Source organism: Lissotriton helveticus, chromosome 8, assembly GCF_964261635.1.
Source record: "Lissotriton helveticus chromosome 8, aLisHel1.1, whole genome shotgun sequence".
In the NCBI taxonomy this organism is placed as follows: Eukaryota; Metazoa; Chordata; class Amphibia; order Caudata; family Salamandridae; genus Lissotriton; species Lissotriton helveticus.
In genome coordinates, this window is record NC_136069.1 from 257171941 (window position 1) to 257196753 (window position 24813).

The 24813-nt window shown below is 45.4% G+C and overlaps 1 protein-coding gene across 2 annotated transcripts in view; it reads left to right on the plus strand.

Moving 5' to 3' along the window:
• DYNC2H1 (dynein cytoplasmic 2 heavy chain 1) overlaps positions 1-24813 on the plus strand; it is a 1763151-nt gene that overhangs the window by 199207 nt on the left and 1539131 nt on the right. For both annotated transcript variants that reach the window (XM_078657019.1, XM_078657020.1), the window contains exons 13-15: positions 4180-4275; positions 4992-5153; positions 16660-16758. In XM_078657019.1, the coding sequence (XP_078513145.1) occupies positions 4180-4275; positions 4992-5153; positions 16660-16758 (357 nt within the window). The remainder of the gene's footprint in view (positions 1-4179; positions 4276-4991; positions 5154-16659; positions 16759-24813) is intronic.

A 24813-nucleotide genomic window follows, 5' to 3' on the forward strand; every position in this document is an offset into this window, starting at 1 on the left:
CCGTGCCACGCTATACCTTACATATTGATCATTTAGGGAGCCTATCTCTACGTAGGGTGCGCCCTTCTTTATAAGTGTGGAGGTCCATTTCGATTAAGAAGAGTACGAAGAGAAATATCTGTGTGAGGTCCATCGCACCGCAAAAGTAGGAGTGGGTTGTGGGGCTTTGTTTGTTTCCTGAAGCATGGCTATTTGTATATCATGCCTGTCCAAGTATGCAAGGAGATGTCGCTTTTTAGGCTGGTCTCCCAATCCCAAGATGTTCCATGTTAGAAGATTGAACCTGTTTCGCTTGTTGTTACAGGCCATTCACTCACATATTGCCAAACTGTGGTGCAGTAGCATTCGTCCACTGATGTCGCCCCTGCTTGTATAATTCTGTACATTGAATCGCTCACCCACATCCTCCGCATGTGTTGGGCCATTTGATCCCTCCCCCTCTCTCACAACGAACACCCCAAATGGCCGTGTACCATCCCTCCCTCGCTCCCAGTTCCCCTAGGCCTCTCAACTAGCCCCAATGTTAATAAACAATCCTGTCGAACTTTGGACTGATTGCAGCAGGGTCCTAGGACTCTGAATGTAGAGTGCATAGGGGAATTTAGATTTAGAGCAAGAAAGAGGAGAGCTCTGCAGAGGTACCAGGCATTAGTAAGGAAGAAAGAAAGTAGGTAAGTAAGAAAAACAATATAGCCAAAACAGTTATCAAGACCATATTTGGACAGAGGGAATTCCTGCTGGGAGATCACAGCTAGGGGGTCGAGGCAGTTCCTCCCCGAGGTGGTACAGGTGCAGTACGGGGAGGTGTCCAGGACTTCAGCAATTGTGCACTACCAGTGCCTTTCGGTCATTGACGGCCTCTCTTGCCATGAGTGGATATTTTGAGGATTCATCCTGTGTTCTTTCGTTCCCATTACTCCTATTCTGATGCGGGGGTGGCCGGCCTTCTGCTAAGTTGCGAGTGCTCGGATCTGCTCGGGCTTATAGACAGCTTCTTGATGAACTCCATCGCCTGCTGTGGGGTCGCGCAGAAATTTAGCTTTCTCTGGTGCGTAATCCACAAGTGCGCAGGGTACAGTATCGCATACGTGATGTTGGCTTGTTGTAGGTTTTTTTTTGCCATCTGAAACTTTTTCCTAGCTTCTTTAGCTGCGACTATGAAGTCTGGGTACAAGCCGATGCTGTGACCAGCGATTGTTGTTCCCTTTCTTTGCGTAGCGCAGTGTCACGATATTGATAGTTAAGTAATCGGGCCACTATAAGTCTAGGAAGTATCGAACCCCGCAACATGTGGCTAGCGGAAGGCTGGTGGTCGGGCATATAGCTCCGGTAATGTGATCACCTCAGCCAGGTGAAAGCAGATACGAGTTAATCCTGCAGGACCGGTTCGAAATATCTAGTTCAAGGTTTTCGCGACGTAGGACCGGTATCGGCAAACACGTCCGAGAGAAAACAGCACTGCTATATGCCCGACCACCCGCCTTCCGCTAGCCACATGTTGCGGGGTTAGATACTCCCTCAATTCTCTGGCACTTTCGAATAACCTGTGTCCCGTATTGGTCTCTGACTACCCGACAGTGAAATAAAGACCAAGCGACGACAGTCCATCGTGATAAAGTAAAAGGTTTCAGTTCCTCTACAATGGATCGAGACTCTCTGGACAGCTGAGTTTTTCACAAGTTTCTTTCCCTTTGCACTGATGGTATCCCTGACGACTGCTAGTGTGTACTCCTACCTTTCCCGTCTTTGGATTTACTGACGGGAATTTGCCCTTCCCCGGTCCTTCTCTCTCCCCCCCTCGGTCCTGAAGAAGACCCGCCCTGCAAGGTGTATTCTCCTGCACATTTTTGGGTCGAAACGTAGACTACCATTTCAGCCCACCAGTCTCCACCGCTAGCAAGATTCCTTCGGCTGTTATAGGAGCATGGTGTTTTCAAAGTAGACCACATTGACTTATACTACATCTGTGACTTTTTGAGATCACTTTATTATTGTTGGAGATATAATAGTGTATGAATCACCCTCTCCCGGTTTTTCAAGTGGAGATTATATGATTGTGTGTGTAGATTCGACCTTTTTCCCTTTGTTCCCTTTCCTCCCCTTCCCCTTCCCCTTGTGATTTTGGGCATGACTTTATAATCAATTCTACTTGAATGTATTGAAGTGTTTAGCCATTGATCGTGACTTACAGTACATCGTGAATAAAAACTTTGCACTTCAGTTTCTGTCTCTATATACACGTTTGATTGTTTTGAAATTCCTTATTCTTTACTTTCTTGTCCGGGACCACTCTGTCCATATCATATACTTACCCAGGTCCCAGTGACTCATTGGGTCCAACCCTGTTTTTATACCTTTCCACAGTTGAGTCCTGCTCATGGCTTTGGCCTCTGCGCGATTTCCGCAGTTAAAACGTCAGTTTCGGCTGTTTTCCTACGATTTTGCCCATTATAGTGTTTACTGTTTCTTGCCAGGGCCTTACATTGCTATGATTGCTTCAATGTTTGCTGCTGCCTACGGGTGTCTGGCCCTCGGGTGAGTTCGCAGTGATAGGGTCTACAGGACCGTTCTGTTTTGTATCCGCTCTATTGGAGTACTGTGCTATTCTCCTAAATTTTTCTTCGGCCCACGGCCTCCAAGGATGGCCCCTACCCTCCACCTATCTCAGGGATGGAAGTTGGGAGTCTCCATTCTCAACTGCGTGTATTCTGTGGGCCAGTGGCCTGTTCACTCTCGCTTTCTTGTGTTTGGGTCTTTTGCTGTTGCAGTGCGCTTTTATCCCTTAAAGGCATTAGTGTGCTTTGTCCCTAAATGGCAGCCTTTCCTCCATTCTCGGGGCCAGACTCAGTGACGTGTCCATTTGGGCTTACTATGCGCCACCTCTGCCACTCGCTTCTGGATCTCCAGTTATGGGAGCAGGCAGGGGCAGGCGGGGGAGCCCCTGAACGCGGCAGGGATGGCCCCCCTCCCTCCTCACTCAGCCTCTTTACTACTGCGTTAGTGTGATGGTGGTTTCCTGCCAATGTTCACTCCGCTCCGGTACGCGAGTGCCGGCCCGGCGCCGCCTGCATCTCTGGTCTGCACAGCTGGAAGGCGGTTTCTTCACTCCACTTGTTGTTTGCATGGGCTCTGCCACTCGCTCGCAGCAAGTCGAGTAGCCCGTCCCTTTCCCCTCGTAGGCCCTGTTCTTTAGCCGCCGTGTCTGGTGTGATACAGCTTGTTTTAGTGGGATCTCCCCATGCCCGAGGGGTACTCTGTTGTTATCTCCCGGTTCCACTGACTTTTAGCATTCAGCTGAGGCTCTTATTGCAGGATATTGGTGATTTGTATGTGCCGGACCGCAGGAACTTCACAAGTACGCAGCCATCTTGCGAGCCCGCCCTCTAGCGCCCCCTTGATTCGAGAGCCTTACATGTTTTTTTCACTTTTTTTTTTCACTTAGAGTGTTATTGAGGATTCATCCATTGTTTTCTTGCCCAGTATGTCTCAGATTTTCATTTAAGCTAGTCTATCTCCGTACGAGTATTTTTCAAGAACCCTGATACTCCGGGGGTAAGGTCCATTCAAACTCCGATAGTACAGTGCTAATGTTCTGTTTAGACAAAACTAGATAAATAAGGAAGTCTTCTCAGTTGTTAGTTAACTGTGGTTCATTAAGATCATGTTATCCAGCCTCCAAATAATCTACATCTAGCTTGAGTATCAGGACACAGCCTCCAAGCAATCTACATCAAGTCTGATTATCAGGAAACCCAGGAAACCCTCGGCCAACTCAACCATGGGAAAAACGGTTACACCAATTTTGTTTGGAACTGTCTGGCAGTCACAGATTTGTAAACTATGATATGGAAGTTTGACGTAGTGGTATATTTTTCCATCAAAAGAACTAATATTCTCCATAAGTTTCCAGTACAAGGCGTGATGAGATGAGGAAGGTTACTGCCTTCTTAAATTGACACTGCAATACTACTGCCTATCTGGCTGTATTTCCTTTCATTTCTAATATGCTTTTCATATTAGTTTAGCTACAGCAAGTTGGGAAAATGCTGCAAATCTTATGCTACAGAACTAGGGTTATAATTACGAGTAAGTAACTTTACTTTACTTACACTAAGCGTAATGTACATTGTCTATCTTACTTTTTGTATTTCCTTTTATTGATTTAATTTTTTTTTATAGGTTGCACATTTTTACAATAATATTGATCAACAAATGATTCAAAGTCAAAGACCAATGATGTTGAAGTCTGCTCTGGCATTTGAGCAGATCATTAAGGTAATTAGTTTTATGTTGTAAATATGTGAAATAATTTGTGTTGCTGCAAGCTTTTACTGGGTAGCGTCTGTGTATTTCATTCTAATATGATTTGAGTTAGTTTACCTGGTGATGGCATACTTGTGCTTAGTCTTGTTTTTTAATGAACCAAAAATTCTTCTCTGCCCACATCATTCTGCCCTGACACAGAACAGATAAAAGTATGATACAAAGATTTTGCTTCCTAAATGGCCTTAAGTGAAAACTCGTCCACTGCATCCAGAGAAGACCCTAAAAGCATATTGTGCAAAGAAGCCACAGCATCAAGCAATATCAGGGGCCGTATTACATTTGCGCACCCCCGGGGCACTTTAATATACATGCAGAAGTGAAAAATAGTGAATATTTCACTAGGACTTTATCAGATCATAACCCAATCCTCTTAAGGATACAATGGTCCCATGTTCTTCCTAAAATACCGATGTGTCGCTTACGCCTGGAAGCACTGGACTAAAAGGTTTTCCGCAAAGTGGTGGGCCCGGGCATTGCTCAATATTTTTTTACAGAATACTCACACAGCATCATCCTCCTTTATAGAATGGGATGCTTTTAAAACGGTTGTGAGGGGACACTGCATTTCAAACGTTATGGGAGTACGTAAGGTGCTGCTGCAAGATATTGGGTGCAGGGGCTTTTTAACTAGATTGTGTTGATTATTGTGATGTTCTTCCTTGCAGAATTCAAAAGCTAACTCTGGGGAATCTGGACATAAAATTCAGATCACTTGGGATAATCCAAAAGAATTGGAGTCTTACATCCAGAAACTTCAAAGTGCTGCTGAACGACTTGCAACTGAAAATAGAAAGTTGCGAAAATGGCACATAACCTTCTGTGAAAAGGTACATTGTATTGTGGTATTCCTAAATGAAACATTTGCAGTCTAATTATCCAAGTGCTGTTCAATATAGTCATAGTTATAGATGCATATTTATGAATATGAAAGTCTTTTCTTATGGGAGATTGCGAACACGTATACAGTTTGATATGTGAATAGAAATGTTTGTACTTGGAAAAAAAGAACATGTACTGTGCGATCCTCACCATGGGGCTAGCGTTGGCTCATAACTTCACACTGATGAGTTACCATGTTTCCAGTCCTAGGATTTCTGTTTGCAAACTAATCTGTTACTTCTAGTCCTACTAGTTACATTCTGAACCAACACTAAAATGCCTACAGTACATTGGTCTGTTAAAGGAAAGAGTTGGTTCATGATGCATAAGGGTGGAGTTGGGCCCAGCGCTGTTAGCGTAACAAGCTGACTTTGTCTTGGTCAGTCATCGCTAGGAAAGGACGCAGTGGCAGAAGTTTATCTGGTGGCACCAGTGGGGCCAGAAGGCGCACCGAGAGAGCCAGAATGAACTTAATGGTCTGCAGCAAGACATCCTTGAAGGTCACACCTTTTGGTCCTCCGTCAGCGCTGGCTACGATTCTGGAAATGTCTGCTCAATCAATCAATCAATCAAGGCATTTATAGAGCGCACTACTCACCCGGAGGGTCTCAAGGCGCTTGGGGGGGGGGGGGGGGGTGGGGTGCCGCTACTGCTCGAACAGCCAGGTCTTGAGCTTCTTCCTGAAGGAGAGGTGGTCTTGGGTCAGGCGAAGGTCGGTCGGGAGGGTGTTCCAGGTCTTGGCGGCCAGGTAGGAGAAGGACCTTCCTCCTGTTGTCGCTCTTCGGATGCGGGGGACGGCGGCGAGGGCGTGGTTGGTCGATCGGATGTGGCGTTTGGGAGCGTAGAAGTTGAGGCGGTTGTTGAGGTAGCTCGGGCCATGGTCGTGTAGGGCTTTGTGTGCGTGGGTGAGGAGACGGAAGGTGATTCTCTTGTTGACGGGGAGCCAGTGCAGGTCTCTCAGATGTCCGGAGATGTGGCTGCGTCGGGGGATGTCGAGGATGAGTCTGGCTGAGGCGTTCTGGATCCGCTGGAGTCTCTTCTGGAGCTTGGCGGTGGTTCCGGCGTAGAGGGCGTTGCCGTAGTCCAGTGGGCTGGTGACGAGGGCCTGGGTGACCGTCTTCCTGGTCTCGGTGGGGATCCACCGGAAGACCTTCCGTAGCATGCGCAGGATGTTGAAACAGGACGCGGAGACGGCGTTGACTTGTCTGGTCATGGAGAGGGAGGAGTCCAGGATGAAGCCCAGGTTGCGTGCGTGGTCTGTCGGTTTGGGTGCGGTGCCCAGGGCGGGGGGCCACCAGGAGTCGTCCCAGGCGGAGGGCGAGGAGCCTAGGATGAGGACTTCCGTCTTGTCTGAGTTCAGTTTCAGGCGGCTGGTCGTCATCCACTCGGCTACGTCTTTCATCCCTTCGTGGAGGTTGGTTCTGGCGGCGGCGGGGTCGTTGGTCAGGGAGAGGATCAGCTGGGTGTCGTCGGCGTAGGAGATGATGTTGAGGTTGTGTTGGCATGCGATGGCCGCAAGGGGGCTCATGTAGACGTTGAAGAGGGTGGGGCTGAGCGTGGAGCCCTGAGGAACGCCGCAGATGACTTCTGTGGCTGCAGATCTGAACGGTGGCAGGCGTACTCTCTGTGTCCTTCCAGCGAGGAAGGAGATGATCCACTCCAGAGCCTTTTCCTGGATTCCGATGTTGCTGAGGCGCTGCACTAGGGTGCGGTGGCAAACAGTGTCGAACGCCGCGGAGAGGTCTAGGAGGATGAGGGCTGCTGTTTCGCCGTTGTCCAGCAGGGCTCGGATGTCATCGGTGGCAGCGATGAGGGCGGTCTCGGTGCTGTGGTTGGCTCGGAAGCCAGACTGTGAGGGGTCGAGGGATCCATTCGTCTCGAGGAAGGCGGCCAGCTGCTTGTTGACGGTCTTCTCGATGACTTTGGCTGGAAACGGGAGGAGCGAGATGGGGCGGTAATTCTTGAGTTCGGTGGGGTCCGCTGTTGGTTTCTTTAGTAGAGCGCTGATTTCGGCGTGCTTCCAGCTCTCAGGGAAGGTGGCGGTGTCGAAGGAGGTGTTGATGATGTCCCGCAGGTGGGGTGCGATGACAGCGTCGGCCTTGTTGAAGACGTGGTGAGGGCAGGGGTCTGTCGGAGATCCGGAGTGGATAGAGTTCATCGTGCAGATGGTGTCTTCTGTGTTGATCTGGGTCCAGGCGCTGAGGGTGGTGGTGGGGGGCGTTGGTGCGGTCGTGGGGAGCGTTGTTTGTGGGCTGAAGCTGTTGTGTATGTCAGCGATCTTGTTGTGGAAGTAGGAGGCGAGGGAGTTGCAGAGGTCTTGCGACGGGGTGATGTCGTTGATTCCGGCGTTGGGGTTGGAGAGCTCTTTCACGATGTCCTGCCACGGATCCAGGGCCATCTTCAGCAAGAGTCTACCCACTCTCAAGGTAGATTACCATATCAAATGCTGAGAATGATGAGGGCTCCCCTCTAGTCCCTTTGACCCTACAACACTGTGTCTAGAGGATGGGGTTATTTTTGGGTCAGATTTGGGTGCTGTTCAAACCATACAACACGTCACATGGAGGAGGCAGATAATTTGCTTCCGCCTCATTATGCAGATGCTGGCCTATATCTCAATGTGCAAAACGCCAGCGGCTTGGATATCTCTTCAGAGTATGCCCGGGATTCACCTTTAATGTCACAAACTGAGAAAAGTGCCTCCTTTGCGGTAGTAGTGTCCAGGGTGGCGGTAGTTCTGAAATTACAGCTTCCCTTAGAAGAGACTAAGCTAACCGTCTCACAGAAACTTTTTACCAAAAAATTCGAAGTCTTTCATGCCTTTCAACAATGCTATGGCAGAAAACCCGCTTCCTGCTGTTTGGTCAAAACCATTTTCAGCTCTGGCTGCTAGTCACCCCATTACCGGGCATCACTGGACAGTGCAGCGGATTGAAAATGTTTGATGCAATATTCAGCCCTGTAAAACCTTCTTGTACAGACCTTCAAGAGTCCACTAAACTCATGTTTTCCTCCTTCTCCATCAGATAGAGAATCAAAAAGAATAAACGTTATGTACAACAAAAATATTTTCTTCTGCCAGTTTGGTAGCACACTTCTTGAATGCAGTTTGTCTGTTGGTCTTTTACACGCACTCCTTTTGTGATATGGCCTGCAATGTAGTGCCGGCTTTGCCAGAGGATAGATGCAACGTCTTCACTCAGACAATACATGATGGTCAGGATACTGCAAAGTATGCTCTACATTCTGAACTGAACGTAATGGACTTTTACGCCTGTGTTATTGGCACTGTATCATAATTGAACCACTTGCGCTGCTGCATTCCTCTGGATTCTCAGGTGGACTCCAGCCTTCTTATTGGTGGATCCAACCCGAATTTTTGATAAATGTCCACAGAGAGCACATCAAAAACTTAAGAGGGGATGTGATAATGGGGTCAACAATGTTCCTGCCAATCCTAATAACCCTATAAGGAAGTGTGTGGTATTCTTCAGGAACTTAGGGCCCGATGTAGGTAGGATTGATTTACCGATTCATAATTACCGAATTTTACTGATTCGGTAATTATGAATCGGTAAATCAGAGGGGTGGGTATGTAGGTATTCCAGATGTGCTGGAATACCGAATCGGAGGAAAATCGGTATTTACCGATTCGGTAAATACCGATTGGTAATGCCCATTCATTCCTATGGGCTTTAAAGCCCATAGGAATGAATGGGCATTACCGATCGGTATTTACCGAATCTGTAAATACCGATTTTTATACCGAATGCCCATTCATTCCTATGGGCTTTGAAGCCCATAGGAATGAATGGGCATTACCGATTCGGTATTTACCGAATCGGTAAATACCGAATTACACAAGGGTGCAGGGGGTGTCACTTTGACACCCTCTGTCCCCCCCAAAAGAGGCTCGGGTGCCATGTGGCAGGCATACCTGCCCTAAGGGCAGGTCTGCCTGTCATATGGCATAGGTGTGCATGCACACATGTGCATGCACACCGGAATCGGTATTTTACCATCAAAATGGATTTGATGGTAAAATACCGATTCGGTAAGGCTTGTGGGACTCAGAAGAGTCCCACCTACATATCAAATTTACCGAATCGGTAAAAATACCGATTCGGAATTTTACAGAATCGGTAAATTTACCGATCGGTAAATTTACCGATTCTGTAAAATTCAGTGCCCTACATACCATTTCTGCAATACCGGTCGGTAACGGCCGAAAATACTGATTTTCGGCCGTTACCGACCGACCTACATCTGGCCCTAAACCTTATCACTGTGAGTAAAGTATGTGTGAAAAGAACCAAGAAAAAAATGCACATACATTCAATGGTACAAACTCTAGTCCAAAGTTCTTGTGGCTTTGACCATCATTGTCAGCATCCACAAAAATAGGGTATGCTGGCCCTAACTCGCCAACCATAGGCAGACCAGAGGAAAGCTTCCAAAAATTCAATGCCGGTAGAGACAGTCCGTTAAAAGCGAGGAGCCACCACGAGTCATTTTTGATTTCCCTTCACGTTCTTCTCATTTACATTCTGTCAAACATCATACAGCTCACATTGGTGTAACCTCTGACGCACCATGCGCAAGTGCTCCTCACCATTTCTGGTAGAGTTGTGGTCCACACCACTACCATTCGTGTTTGAGGTGTGAGGTGGAACCCGATGAAGAAGCATGCCACCCAAGGGTGGAGGAGGGCCTCTGTCCTTCAAACACAAACATTTTTGTTTGCTAATCTTCCAATTCATTCAAAGAGTCTTACACTTTGAAAGCATAAATAATTAGCCAGCTGCTTCATGTAGACCCCTATGCTAATTTGATGTTGCAATTATGACTATAAGCTCAGCATTCATAACCAAATCAGAGCTAGCCTAAGGAAAGCTCCAAAAATATACCCATCTATTATTGAAAAACATCTTCAGGCATATGATTATTTGCATATGTCACCTAAATAATTTGCTCACTAAGCCACTGGAGTCAACCTATCCTTTTCTGAAGACGGCTGATAGCCAGAAACCGGTCCTAGGATGCTTGATTCCGGTCCAGGGAAGACATGGCTTGGCAGTTCGGTCTGGACTGATCCCATGAGGCACAGGGTCAAGACTGATTTGCATATGACTATGTCTGAACTGGGGTGGCTTGGTGAGCAAAATAACGATGGATTAAACCCAGATCTGTGACTGGGGGTGAATGTTTTGCCATTGTGCAACATTCCGTCCATCATCTTGTGTGTTTTGCTGTTCACCCTATGTGGGAAGGGTATGCCCAGACGTGGGTCCCGTGCTTACTAAGCCACTGGAGTCAAGCTATCCTGGCTGAAGACGGCTGATAGCCAAAAACCAGTCCTAGGATGCTTGATTCCGGTCCAGGGAAGACATGGCTTGGCAGTTCAGTCTGGACTGTTCCCATGAAGCACAGGGTCAAGACTGATTTGCATATGGCTATGTCTGAACTGGGGTGGCTTGGTGAGCAAAATAACGATGGATTAAACCCAGATTTGTGACTGGGGGTGAATGTTTTGCCATTGTGTAACATTCCGTCCATCATCTTCTGTGTTTTGCTGTTCACCCTATGTGGGAAGGGTATGCCCAGACATGGGTCCCGTGCTCACTAAGCCACTGGAGTCAAGCTATCCTGGCTGAAGACGGCTGATAGCCAGAAACCGGTCCTAGGATGCTTGATTCCGGTCCAGGGAAGACATGGCTTGGCTGTTCGGTCTGGACTGTTCCCATGAGGCACAGGGTCAAGACTGATAGGGAGAGGTGTGGTGCCGCGGCCAGGGCGACTGACGCTGGAATCTGGGGATCAGGGTTCGATCCCCGGCTCCGGCGGCAGGTTAGCCCAGCACCATGTGACTCTGGGCAATAGCTTGCTTAATCTTCCCGACGGCCCCCAGCGCCTAGAGACCCTTACGGGTGATTGTGCGCTTTACAAAAGTGGATTATTATTTGCATATGGCTATGTCTGAACTGGGGTGGCTTGGTGAGCAAAATAACGATGGATTAAACCCAGATCTGTGACTGGGGGTGAATGTTTTGCCATTGTGCAACATTCCGTCCATCATCTTCTGTGTTTTCCCTAAATTTTTTGCAGCACGCCAATTCATGTTACTTCCCCCATACCTTACTCCACTGCTGTGCTTGCAGTCGTAATACCATCTTTCAGCAAGTCCCCCTCAGCTTCTTGTCCGTGTGTCATACTCCTCCCTTTTCTTGCTTCATTTTATAGCTTTGCTTCCAGGAATTTCATTTGGAGAGGGAAAGGGGCACTCCTGTGATGCATATTTGTTGCCACATCTGCTTGCAAACAATGCTCTCTTGCAGAAGTGCATAGAAGGCAGCGATGTATCAACTTTATGTCTTTCGAAGCCTATTCTGTATAAAGTGAGATGGTCTTGTAGTTGCAAGCACTGCAGACAGCCTGGAGAGAAGGAAAATTCCTTCTCTATCTTGTAACATGGCTGATGACAACTTACAGCTTCGAAGGGAATGTCTAAAAATAAACATTGGCATAGACAATAGGTCTCGCTTTTGGGACCTTATAAGTATTTAGTTATGCAGCACAATATCCTTGATGCAAAAACATCAACTGTTGCATGGCTAAAAACGTAGAAGGTCCCAAAGGCGAGACCTATTGGCTATGCCAATGCCTGTTTACCTTGGTTGCAAAACCATGCTAATAACTTGATGAACCAGAGTAGGCACAAGTCTATGAGACGAGGTGCCCGTGAGTGAGGGTGCACAACAAGAAAAAGGAACAAGAAGAAATGTTTCCACATTAATACAAAGAACCATAAAAAAAGAAGTGATCAGTGAAACAGAGACAGGGGTGTGTAACAAAACCCCAGACTCACTGTTGATGCGAGGCAGATAAGATGATAAAGAGTCCTAGAGTCGTATTACCGGTGTGAATGGGTTCTAAAAGAAAGAGGCGGAGGAAAAGATGCTGCTGCGAATGGCGGGTCCCTAATGAAATATTCCAAGGAACAGCTGGTGTTTACAGTAAGCGTTCCCAGGTGCAGAGGCGTCAACAGAATTCCTAAGAAGAGCAAATGAGAGCCGTGAGTCACATTCCGGCACATAGCAAGTAGCGGTATGACGGTTCAGGGTCTAGAATACTACAAACTGTGGGGAAAACAGCAAAGAGCTGCGCGGGGAGAAACGTACCATTGGGTGATTAAAGGTTCCAAGATGGATGTTCACGCCGGGAGGCAGCTCCTCTCGTCGAGGGGGCTACAGAACCAATGAGGGCGCAAGCAGGAAGCTCTGTTAGCTGAAATGGACATGAACACGAATTAAGTAGAGCGCAAAAGAGGGAAGCCGCAGTCGGAACAAAGCAAGCTACCAAACAGGTAGGATATCGCGGCCGGGCGTTGAAGGTCTTACCGATCGTTCAGGTAGTCAGCATGATGGCCAAAGCGATGCAAGGACTCCTGAGATAAGGGGAACAGAGGGAGGGTCAGCTAATTTAAACCCGCCGGTCTGGCGAAAGCTGCCAATCGGCAAAGAATGCCAGAAGCCATAGACACGAAAGTAGGTCCGGTGATGGCAAGTCAAATGGAATCAAAGCTTGCCAGAAAAAAAGGGAGAACGAAAAAACAGAAAAAGCTCCTCCTCCCACGATTGAAACGTGTGCAAAGATAGACAAAAGGCCTGCTGCCAAGGGAATAAAGGGCAGAGGAGATATACGTTGGGGTATTGAATCGTCCTTAGAGAACAGAGTAATTAATTAAGAGACACCACGGGATAAATTCAAAGAGGGGGATGTCGGATGAAATAACCGAAGGTATGTATACAGTTGGCCTTCCAAGAGAGCAAAATAAGGCAAGAGATAGGTGCTCCATCTCAAGGTGAAACAAGTACGCGCCTCGCGCTGCGGCAGGGAAAGGGAGAGAGGAGGGGGCCTGCGCGAATCCCTTGCGGGAGCGAGCAGCTAGGCGTGATAATTGATAACATATGGCGCCAATGCTCGCTTCCGCAGGGAATCGCCAAACGTGCATGCGTTGCCATTGAAAGCAATGCAACGTGTGCACGTTTTGCCCTCAAAACTGACTCGATGGCTAAAGGTCTTTTTTCTAAGCAGCGCATAGGCGCTGCGTAGGTGAGACCTAATAATACGGCGACGCGTACACATACCCACTCTCGTTTTCTCTCTCTCTCCTTCTCTCTTCCTTTTTCAGTCTCTCTCTCTCTCTGTCTCTATTTGTCTCTCTCTCGCTCTCTCAAATGTTAGTGGTTCTCATGTTGGCATATAGAAATGAAACAACTGTGGCTGACCAACAGGTTCGCACTTAAGCTTCGATGTAGGAAAGTCAGTAGAAGGCTGTGCACGTCACATCCGGAGCTAGCCACATGGAAACTCCACTGGCAGAGCAGATACCAAATCGTATATCAAATGGATGGTGCACCAAAATAAGAAGTCTGCAGCAGGTATAGTAATTAGAACAAGTTCCTTTATTATTATAAATCTTTAAAAGGCCCCAGCCAACGCGTTTCGTTCCCGTAGGAACTTCGTCAGGGCTATAATAAATAGCAGTCTCCCATGGAGTAACCAAGGGAACGCAGATGACAATGATCATCCACCGTGTGGACAGATAAACCTCTAAATCTTCTGACTATTAGAAGAGAAGTGTACAGTCAAGGAGCAAAAGTCACAATTGCATCTAATATAGATCAGAGTGGTAACAGTCCAAGTAGGCGAAGAGAAGTAATATTCCAGAGCAGTTAGTCATAAGATCAAGACTGCAGGTGAGTTGATCAGTGGGCCATATATTGGAAACACACCTGCTGTATTATAATGTAGAAACTCGGCATGGACTGCAACCATATAAAACATAAACGGTATAGGACAATAAGACCGGGGGTGAGCACTGCAATTAAGCAAAAATCAACAATCGGGGTGGGATGAAGCATATTTAACTCCTTATCACCACATCAGTAAGGTACTCCCCGTCTTGAAGGTAATTACTAGATTCTGCGTGGCCGCGTCCGGACAAGCTGAAAATCAAACATTAGATGCAATTGTGACTTTTGCTCCTTGACTGAACACTTCTCTTCTAATAGTAAGAAGATTTAGAGGTTTATCTGTCCACACGGTGGATGATCTTTGGTCTCTGTGTTCCCTTGTTTACTCCATGGGAGACTGCTATTTAATATAGCCCTGACGAAGTTCCTACGGGAACGAAACGCGTTGGCTGAGGCCTTTTAAAGATTTATAATAATAAAGGAACTTGTTCTAATTACTATACCTGCTGCGGACTTCTTATTTTGGTGCACCATCCATATCATGTTGGCATATATTCAGGCCGGCTTTGAGTGTAACATGTACATATTACCAGGAAATTCTTGCCACACATGACTAACTGTTTTTTTGTGAGAGCTTGTTTCATCCTGCCTGCACACATGAGGTATTTACGTGTTTATGTGATGCAGAACATATGTTTATTACAACAGCTCAGATGCAGACTTTACTATAAGAGTAAATACCTCTCAGACAAGCTTGAAAACTCAGCTCGTACACTATACATGGTGCTTGTGTAAATGATAAAAGGAAGTAGCACATTATCTTATCCTTTTAGTTGAATTCACTACACAGCTTCTTCAAAAGTAATGGGCTGGCGTCTGAAGCCTTTTCAGTGGCCATCATGTGTTTACATGAGATGCAGTTGAGGGTGGTTAGGGCAAAATCAAAGTGTCCTGAAATAGGAGCAAGTTTCTCTTTTGTGAAGCTGACATATCTCTCATTATGAGTGGCCCACTAAAATCCTTAAAAATTCTCAAACCTCAGAATTGCTTTTACTGGGGTCACAGTAATTCCGAAAGGGGAGATTATGGTGGGGGAATAACAGGGCATTTTAACATTTGTGGAAAAATGTGTGTAAATTAGTGTTTCCGTGCCAGTTCCTCCATGTTTTTCCCAGTGGTTCACACAGAGATTGCAACTGCTTTGAGGAGCCGAAATCCCCATGTGAAACACAAACAAGTTGTGCCCACTACTTCCAGTTATTGGGCCTATTGGAATTAACAGGCCGGTCATACTGAAGGCCTAAAAGTCTTATGATATCCAATGAGACAGCACAAACTCAGTAGAGGAGTGGCACTGAATCCTCCAGGGCAGTATGTAATTGGCCAAACTATCCCCTGAAGGTAATAATTGGAGAATGATAATTGCTCTTATTTTTGATTTCCCGTCTATGATCTTTAAGCGTCTCTCTGTATGGCACAATGGCAGAAGCTGAGTGGGCGCCCAAGTGCGCACCTTAGAGGGAACACAGCCTAGGTGTCACCTCTGCAAGACCCACTTTACTAGCAGCTTTGTCTTTGCCTATTGCAACAGTTTGATTAGAATTTGGGGGGTCTCCTCCAGCATGTTGTAGAAACTCACACAGACCAGGACTAGCACTGGAAGTGAGAGCGGGGTTAGGGGTGATGGGGCAGGCGCGTATGCAGCCATTCCATTTATGGCTGCCTGCACCAGTGCACTTGTTTCAGTCACTCTTGCAGTGTGGTTCTGCAGCTAAGACGGCAGGCTCTCCTTCCTTAAGAGTGAAGTGTAGCCGGTCCCCTGTGGGTAGGGAAGATATTTAGTTCTCTCCAGACCACTTATAAGATGCCGGACAACTGCTTTCGCTGTTGGGGATTCCTCACTGTTAACCCAGTTCGCACCTGGCCTCATCACTGACCACCTTCTTTGTTTTCTAGCGATCCCTCTCTGGTTCTCCTTATCACCTTTGGGGGAAACTCTTGTATGCATTTGGCTCCTCGAGCCCTTTCCATCCGCCCTAAGATAATGATACTCCTGCGCCTTCTGTGCCTACTGAGCCTGTCCTGCTATCAGGCCTCACAACGGGGTCTCTGGCAAGATTTGACATGTGGGTCAGGAGCATGTGGCTCACAGTGGTGTTTCTTATGTTGATATACCTTGTCAGATCTATATATATCATATAATTTTCTTAGGGCAGATCTGACATAAAACCCCAAAAAAACCTGCAGGTCCCCAGCGTTATGGCTAGCTCTGCAAACCATAGCTCTCACACCTGCCATGCGGATCATAACTCGAACATCAAATGCAATGCGCGTGACGTCAACTTTGATGTATCAGATGACTTCACAAATGATCTCACTAGTGTCATTACCTGTTATCTTACCAGTAACCTTGTGAATTGCACAACTTTGTATACAGGATGATCTCTTTGCTTACGTATTGAAGATTAAAGATGTGGTGTGAAGTCCTCTTAATTGTTGTTCTAATTGTTGTGAGGTCACAGCCATTGAATTTGGAGTGTGACATGCATGGCTTGTTTAGCTGCTGAGCTTTCTGGCTGATTTTTTAACCATTGTTAAAATAACAATCTTCCTGTACTCATATCATCTGGTTGGCGACAAAGGGACTAGCAGTCCAATGACACACGTGATCGCCTTTTCATTCTCTTAATTTGTGCAGGTCGTCGCTCTAATGAATATTGACCTACTTCGACAACAGCAGCGATGGAAGGATGGGCTTCTGGAATTAAGGGAAGTATTCTCCAATCTTGAATCTCAGGTAAGTCTATGTTTTATAGTGATATTCATTATGCGTAATTTGACTATGACAATGGCAACATGTACCATAATTATATGTATTTTTTAGATTGCGTGACTGATACTCTTTAAAATTTCGTGTTTATCTGAGTAGTTCATTTGTCTTTGGCACCAAACTAATTCAGTGTTTCTATGAGACTCTGAACACAGAAGCAGCTTTGTGAAACTTTGTAATGGCGAAGTACTTCTGATGCACACCTAGTTTCTATAGCACGTCTGCTGCTGAGACTTTTCTTTCATGCCTTCCTACCTACTGAAATGTGTAGTATGATTGCATTTACTTCTTTGAAACTGAAGGCATTTCTCCCTCACCATTTTATTTGACATTGTCCGTCACTTCTCCAGCATTTCCCTCAGTTTACTCTAATAAGCAATACGGTTTTACTTGGGAGTCGGCAATGCAACACGTTAGTATCTGAAACTGTGCTGCAAGTTAGTACGACAAATCCCAAGGCCAGACTTATGAGTCCCTGAGGGTAGCCTTGTGGGTTTATCTTATCCCACACCCACTTATTGATATTTCAATTTGTTGGCATCCACTTATGGCTAAGAACGACCTGAGCTGCAGCCCTGAAGCCTCTCATTCTTCTAGTAACATTAGCTGTGTGAGTCCATATAATTTCAGTGCTTTTTTAAGGGTTTGTATTTCACAATATATATTGTTTGTGTAACAATTCTCATTGAGATTTTAGCTTTACAGAAGATGTACATATTATAAGTCAAAGAAAATCAAAATAATCAAGGAAGGTTTTTGCATTAGACACAAGCTTTATGGTCATTCATGTCCAATAACATCCACAAAAAATATGGCAGTGATGTAGACCAATCTCTCCTATGCATTTCATAATATTGACATATTGGCTTGCTGCAATATAAAGTGCAGTAAGTCACAAAACCGCACATGCACGCACGCACACACACACATACTCGTCTTTGTCATAGGGTACAAAATCCATCAGCACTGTCAGTACTTTTAAAAATAATGTGTAAGAAGTCCATTATGAGAAATGTAGTGACCAAGATTGTAAAGAAGTGAAAAGAGTGTGATAGTGCACAGATTTTGATTCTAATGTTAGGTAAGTTAATCTCCTCTTAATAAGTCCCTGCTTGTTAAGGACCACTGATTACATTTGTTGGCCATTATCAACACCGCTGCGGACCAAGCACTACTGCCATACATCTGAAGTATGCAGTAGCAGAATCGAGTGAGGTATTGTTTTAGGACTTCTTCATAAGGTGAGGAGTCTTCTGGAAGATGTATACATCTAAAGAAAAATGTACTTTCGTTCTATAAGGATATTTCTGGTGAATACGTAATCTTGACCGCCAAACATGTTAAGTGCTGTGTTGCTGTCATTGATGCTCTCTGCATTCCAAGCCACTCACCTGATTGTAACTTAGAAAACATATATTGTTTGTGTTGTTTTCCATACCTGTCTGAAGGCAGGAAGGATAATTTATAAAGTGAGGAATATGCAGGATGATTATGTATCCACTAGATATGTTATCCAACTAACTCAAGTTTTCCTTAAGTTGCAGTTACTCGAATGGAGGTCATATTGTGATTCTTAAATTCATGTATTCTTAACCTCTTAACTTCCTAATGTAGCAAACAGTACTGTTGGTGGCAGCTGGAGACGAGAAGTACTAGTGAGATGAAGGCTCTTTCAGTATGTCCTCTCTTTACAACATTATGTAAGGACATAGTGACATTTAGTGTCAATCTTAGCTTTTGCTGAAAGTGATTTCAGAATTTCACTTTTGGTGGATATTTCCATATTATCAATCTTTCCGTTTCGTTATTCCTCCTTGGAGGAAGAGAGACTGCACATATATCAGAATGGCCTTACATTAATCGAATCCTAAGAAAATGTCCAAATCAGACATCCTGTCTGCACTCCTTCTCCAAACACTACTGTTTTATGTGCTCAAGATCAAGTAGAGTATTAGTTTGTCAATGTAGTGCATCAAAGTTTCTTGGTTTCAAACTGCTGCTATGGGGGGCGGAGCCTGGTGGAGAGTCTTGATGGTCGCTCTCCTTTGGGGCTCCGAGTGTTGCGCTTCATCTTTGACATATGGTGGTAGACTGTGTTGCTGATATGGTTATGTAGATAGAAATAAAAATAGATATACCATCATTTGTAAAGCGCACAGCTATCGCCGGAGAGGTGTCCCGGCGCTGGGGGCCGTCGGTAAGATTAAGCAAGCTATTGCCGAGTGTCACAAGGTGCTGGGCTAACCTGTTGCCGGGAATCGAACTGTGAGCCCTCGTGTTCCGGAGACAGCCGCCCTGGCCGCTGCACCACACCCTATGAAGATGAAGCACTGGAGTGGGAAACCGACAACTACTCAGGTAGCTGGCCTTTTGCTGCTGATTGTAACCCCAAATTGGAGCTTGGACGTTAGCCCACGATGTTGGTACAATTAAAGATGGTGGGCATGCAGTAGGTGTGTGCACAACAGGCTCTAATCACATGAAATAATTATGTGGAACCCTCCCCGATCTGCTCCACACTGACATGTCTTGGGTCAGCGGAGCTAGCCTGGTCTGACCAGATGCTGGGGCCAGCAGGAAAAGGCCAGAGGAGAGGTGGCAGTAACACACTGGTCTGCTGATAGCCCAGGCTGCTACACATGAAAGTCATAAGAAGCTGGCTGCTGAAATGGTGGAGAAGGTACAGCATAAGGCAAAGCAAGTTTTTTTTCCAACCGTCGAGGTAGAATATCAGATGATTCTGATTCACCTGATGTGATGGCAGTGAAGAATCTTGCCAGGGGACAGAGAAAGAGATGTTGGGAGTCTGGGCTCTATGGGGAAAAACTGAGAAAGTGGAGAAGTCCAAAATTAGGGGAGTTGAAACTAGAGTAACATCACTGTTGGAGAATTGGGAGTTTCAAAGACAGTGGCTGGCGCATGGTGCACTTTGGAGGATAAGATGGAGTTTTTTTTTAAAAATCCTAAGAGGGCAGTTTCTGTTCTTTTTCTGGGTCCCCCACTTCCAGTAATTGCTGAGAGACTGCTGCTTGAGGTGAGGTGCTCCTTTCATCTCTTTAGGAAACCGTAGATGAGGAAATTATGCACAGAGTATGTCATACTCTGAGAGGTGACAATACGGTGAAGATGGCAGTGGCTGGGACTATTATTGTTGTTCCTGTGACTCTTCCCTTAGAGATCAATTCTTCAGAAGGCCTCATCATTGAAAGAGACCCTCTAGATACAGGGCAAGTGTATATTTATTTTCCCTAACCTCAGTATGCTCACTTTACAAACGATACTACAACTGCAGGTAATATGGAGGGAGCTTCTGAAGAGGGGCCTTCAGGCGGCAGTCCTGAATTTTTGAATGGGTACTCTTACTGTGTGTGTTGAACAATATTGAATAACTTCAGTGGGTTTCATTACTTGAATTTGTCATTCTGTTGACGATATGGAAGACAGAGGTGTTTTTAGATGGTGGTGTGGAAATGCTTCTCTCTCTCCCCTCACATTAACCCCTTTGTTTACGGTTGTTGTTACCCCAATACACCACTCTATCTGCACTCTATTTGTTTCTTTTCCATTTTTCCAGTTTGGATGCTCTGAATATATCGCCATGGTGCTAAAGTTTTACGGAATTGTTGATGGTTATATATGTGGTGTCTTGTCTTGTCTACTAATAACATGATCCTTAGCCATCCTTCTTTCGTTGAGTGGTTGAGAAAGTAATTTACTGACAAGTATTCATTATAAAAAAAGCAAGTTACTTACATTACAGAACATTCCCTCTGATATTTCTTATCATCCTCCAACCTATTTTCTTGATGGTCTGATTCGTTTTGATCGTTGTCTAGTGTGGCTCCACGATCTGTGTCCTTAGCCTCTCAGCTGGTGCAGGAAAAGCGCTTTGAACTGATATCACTGGGCCTTTTATTTCACTTCTGGTGAAGCTTTTCGTATCGACAGCTGGTTCTGCGCTGTGTCACCTGATGCTAGTGACTTATCATAGCTAAAAAAAATGCTGGATCCATTCTGGCATCTGGGTGAAGGTTCATATAATGAATCGGTGACAGACTCTGTATCCATCAGAAAGAACGATACTGAAGAGAAGTCAATTGTTCTTGTAGATGCCTCACTGGTGAAAACGTTGCAGTTCCACATTGTCAGTGCCTCCAGTTCTAGAGTCACTATTTGATATGCGTTCTCACTCAAACGAAGGGCACCACTCTCAGACAGATCACAATTGGGATCCATGTATTTGTTCTTGATTTTGCAAACAATTTCTTTGGGGAAAACTGGTTTGAAAACCATATTTGACACGTGCAGTTCTAATCTTTCTAAATCATGTGACTTAGGTGAAGCATCAACTGTAGGTCCATTTTCTTCTGAAGATGTTTAGATGTGTAGTTCAGTGAAACATTTACTGGTAGTGGACTTCAGTATTTTTTCAGATGATGGAAGCATGAGTACAAAATCTTTTTCTATAAACTGTATGACATGCACGTCCAACACAACCTAGTCCCAACCCACTGCCCTGTGGATTCTCATGATACATACTTTCCAGACCTATACTGTTTTATTAGTGTACATGTCTTGATTGCAGTGCCGTCCCATGCAATAAACTAGAAACACAGATTAGTATTGATTCCCATTCTGTCACTTGTATTCTACAATGGAAGTAAGTTTCATGTCAAGAGGAGCACATATACATGTTTGTCGTCCTGAGCTACTGGCTCCCACAATTCCTTGCAGTTTTTTGTGGGGGTCCTAGCCTGTGGGATTCCTGAACCTGTGAAAATGGAAAGGTTTGAATCTCTGTCATTATTTACGCAAATGTGGGTTAATGCCAAACGTAATATTCTCCCATGTCCAATGATGACTCGTTTGTGTTTTTTACATACTTGTAAAGGGAGTTATTTCCCTCTGTAAGTACGATACTCGGTCAATCCAACCTCCAGTGTTATATATTGAGTAAAACATAAGATCTGTACTCTTTACTTCTAAATGAAGAGAGGTGCAGAGAAGTCATGGACATTCGATGAGTATGCAGTAAAGCATTACAAAGGCCTGACCTAATGGCCTACGACAGTAAATTAAATTTATTGATAATCAACATGAAAAAACGAACTGTTATAATCTGCATCACAATGGAAATTTAACTTTGAGAACTGTACCTTGTTAGTGATTGACCTCTTTTCACTGAGAGGGAATTCTGTGTGTTGTACATTGAAGAAAAGATAGAAGTGATACCCCCTAAGGTCCCTTGTTTATGATTATTGTCCTATAGCTAATACATATTTGCGTGTATGCGATGCCATGAATAGGACTTAATTGGATGTGGCGTACAGTATGGTATTATTCTACACTGTTCTTACTGTTTCCTGTTTATTCCTATTTCTAGAGTGAAATTTACAACAAATTTACTGCTGTTAATGCCCTTTTTCTTTTGTACTTTTTCTTTTGTACTTTTAATATTCATTTTGCTTGCGCTGTCTAGCAGCAGTTTCACTGCAATGCGTTATTCTGGTGGTCAGAAGATCTATCGATGCCCTCAATATGACACTGCTAAGGGCGCTTTTCTCAACCTGAAACTACTCAATAAGATAAAACCCTTCATCCCGACCAACGACCTCAAACTAGCAACTCAATCCATGGTACTTTCCAGATTAGACTACGGTAATGCTACCCTCACAGGCACAGCAAAATCTCACCTAGCTCCCCTCTGATCAACTCTTAATGCAGCTGCAAGAAGTGTCACCGGAATAAAAAAATACGACCATATCTCGCCCGCACTCAGAGAGTTGAAATGGCTCCCAGTCGATTTAAGAGCCAGTTCCAGAACTGCCTGTTTCACGCACAAAGCCCTCCACACTGGGAAACCCACCTACCTGACCTCCAAACTCACGAAAGCCGGTCAGAAAAGGAGCCTCAGGAGCTTTAATACTCAACTACTCATCCCGCCGAAAACCCGCAAACAAAAAACTGCAGCCAGATTCTTCTCTGGAAATGCGCGCAAAATTTGGAACTCCTTACTAAAATTCAAAAGGCAGCTCAAAGACCTCTACCTCAATCGTTCCTTCCCAAATAGATTGAAACTCAAACTCACAATCATGCACATCACTGCACTATGACACTTTATAACCAAGACCTCTACTTCACACCTAGCCCGAGACTGTGAAACCTTCCCTGTATCGTTATACAATGCGCAAAGTCCTCTTCTACATCCTGTGGTTTCACAGCTATAATTTGTGTTTTCCTTTTTACAAAGTGTTGTAAAGCGCTTCTATACCTTCGGGTCTGGCTAGCGCTATATAAAACTCCTTAATAAATAAATAAATAAAATATGAGGCTCCATTGAAAGCCGATCACTTCCACTCTGCAACTCTTTCACCCTTTCAGCCTTTTAGACACCTGGACATATATAAAGTTAAGGAGCCAGCTATTAGCAGGGGTATTATTCTATGTTCAAGATGCAAACCAACCTCTCTTATTGAATGGGTCAATTTTTTCTACATTGTTAAACATAGGGATACACATTTTGAGGACTCAAATTGCCTTGAACCTTCGGAGGATGTCCCCATTCTTCTGAAACACTTCTGCATCTTACTTTTTTAAAGAAATGCTGCTTTCTCTGCCATCATAGCCGTGTCTAGATCTCCACACTATGCAGTGATTGTTGGCGACTCTCCCGCATCCCACTTTTGCGCTATATTGCGCTTCGCTACCATTATTCCCAGTGTGGCCCATGTCTGCGCCGGGTGTGTTAGATCGTTCGGCTCCCACACATTCAGTAAGCATCGTCTAGGCTCATGCGTCAACAAAACCTCCACCGTCTGTGATATTTTGTGATACTTTCACCCAATACTCTGCAATCTTCGGACACTCCCACACAGTGTGAAAGAACGTTCCCTCCTCCCCACATCGCCTAAGGCAGTCGGTTGCAATACAGTCCCTATTTTGTGTAAGGTGTGCCTCGTATAATAAGTTCTATGCAGAATTTTCAGTTGCACTAGTTCAAGTCTTGAGGGTCTGCCCACCTCCCGCGGGGAGGCTGTCGCCTCCTGCCATTCGGAGTCCTCGAAGTCCCCCACATCTTGAGACCATTTTCCTCTAAGTGACATATTTGGGTCAGGCAAATTATTTACCTAATTTCCAGTATGTGAGGGAAGTCGCCCTCTTCTGCATGTGCTCTGTCAGTAGTCTGTCCTCCAGGGGGGTTGCCTCTGGAACTTCAGAGTTGGATTGTAAGGCCGCCTGCAGCGCATGTTTTATCTGCATATACTTAAAGAGTTCAGTAGGTGCTAGCTCATATTGTGTTTGGAGATGCTGAAATATCTTTACCTCCCCCTTGTACCACATGTCGCCCACAGTGGAGATGCCAATAGCGTCCCATTTATCGAATCCCTTGTAATTTCGCAGGCCGCTTAGTCGTTGTGTGTCCCAAAGAGGGGTAAGCTGGGTTATTGTTCCCTTCCATCCTAACTTAGCGTGTGCTTCATTCCATATGTGAACCGTTAGCCTTGTGGGACCAATGACCGCTGGCACAATTTTTCTGTTGTAGAGTGCCGACATCATGCCTTCAACCCCCAGCCCACTTCTATCTGCCTTTTAAGCCGGATCTGTCTGTGTGGCATGTACCCACTGGTTAACCACCTTTAGCTGAGCCGCCCAATAATATAACTGGATGTCGGGGAGTGCAATGCCGCCATCATACCATCCTGTAGTTAATTTACGCTGAGCTATGCGCACAGATCTGTTCCCCATAGCAGTCCAGAAACCTGAGCTGCTATCTTTTTAAAATAGTCTGCTGACACTGGGTATGGTGTATTTTCTAACACGTAAAGGAAACGAGGCAGTGCCATCATTTTAACCCCTTAAGTGCTGCTGTCGGCCATTGGACGTCGCAAGCACTAACTTCATAATGCTGCGCACATCCAACAGCCGACGCGGTCCCGCACGTTTTTGAGGAAGTGCCGCACTGCCGCAAAATCGCGGACGCGGCCAATGGGTTAAACAGCGCCACCTTTCCCAACAATGTCA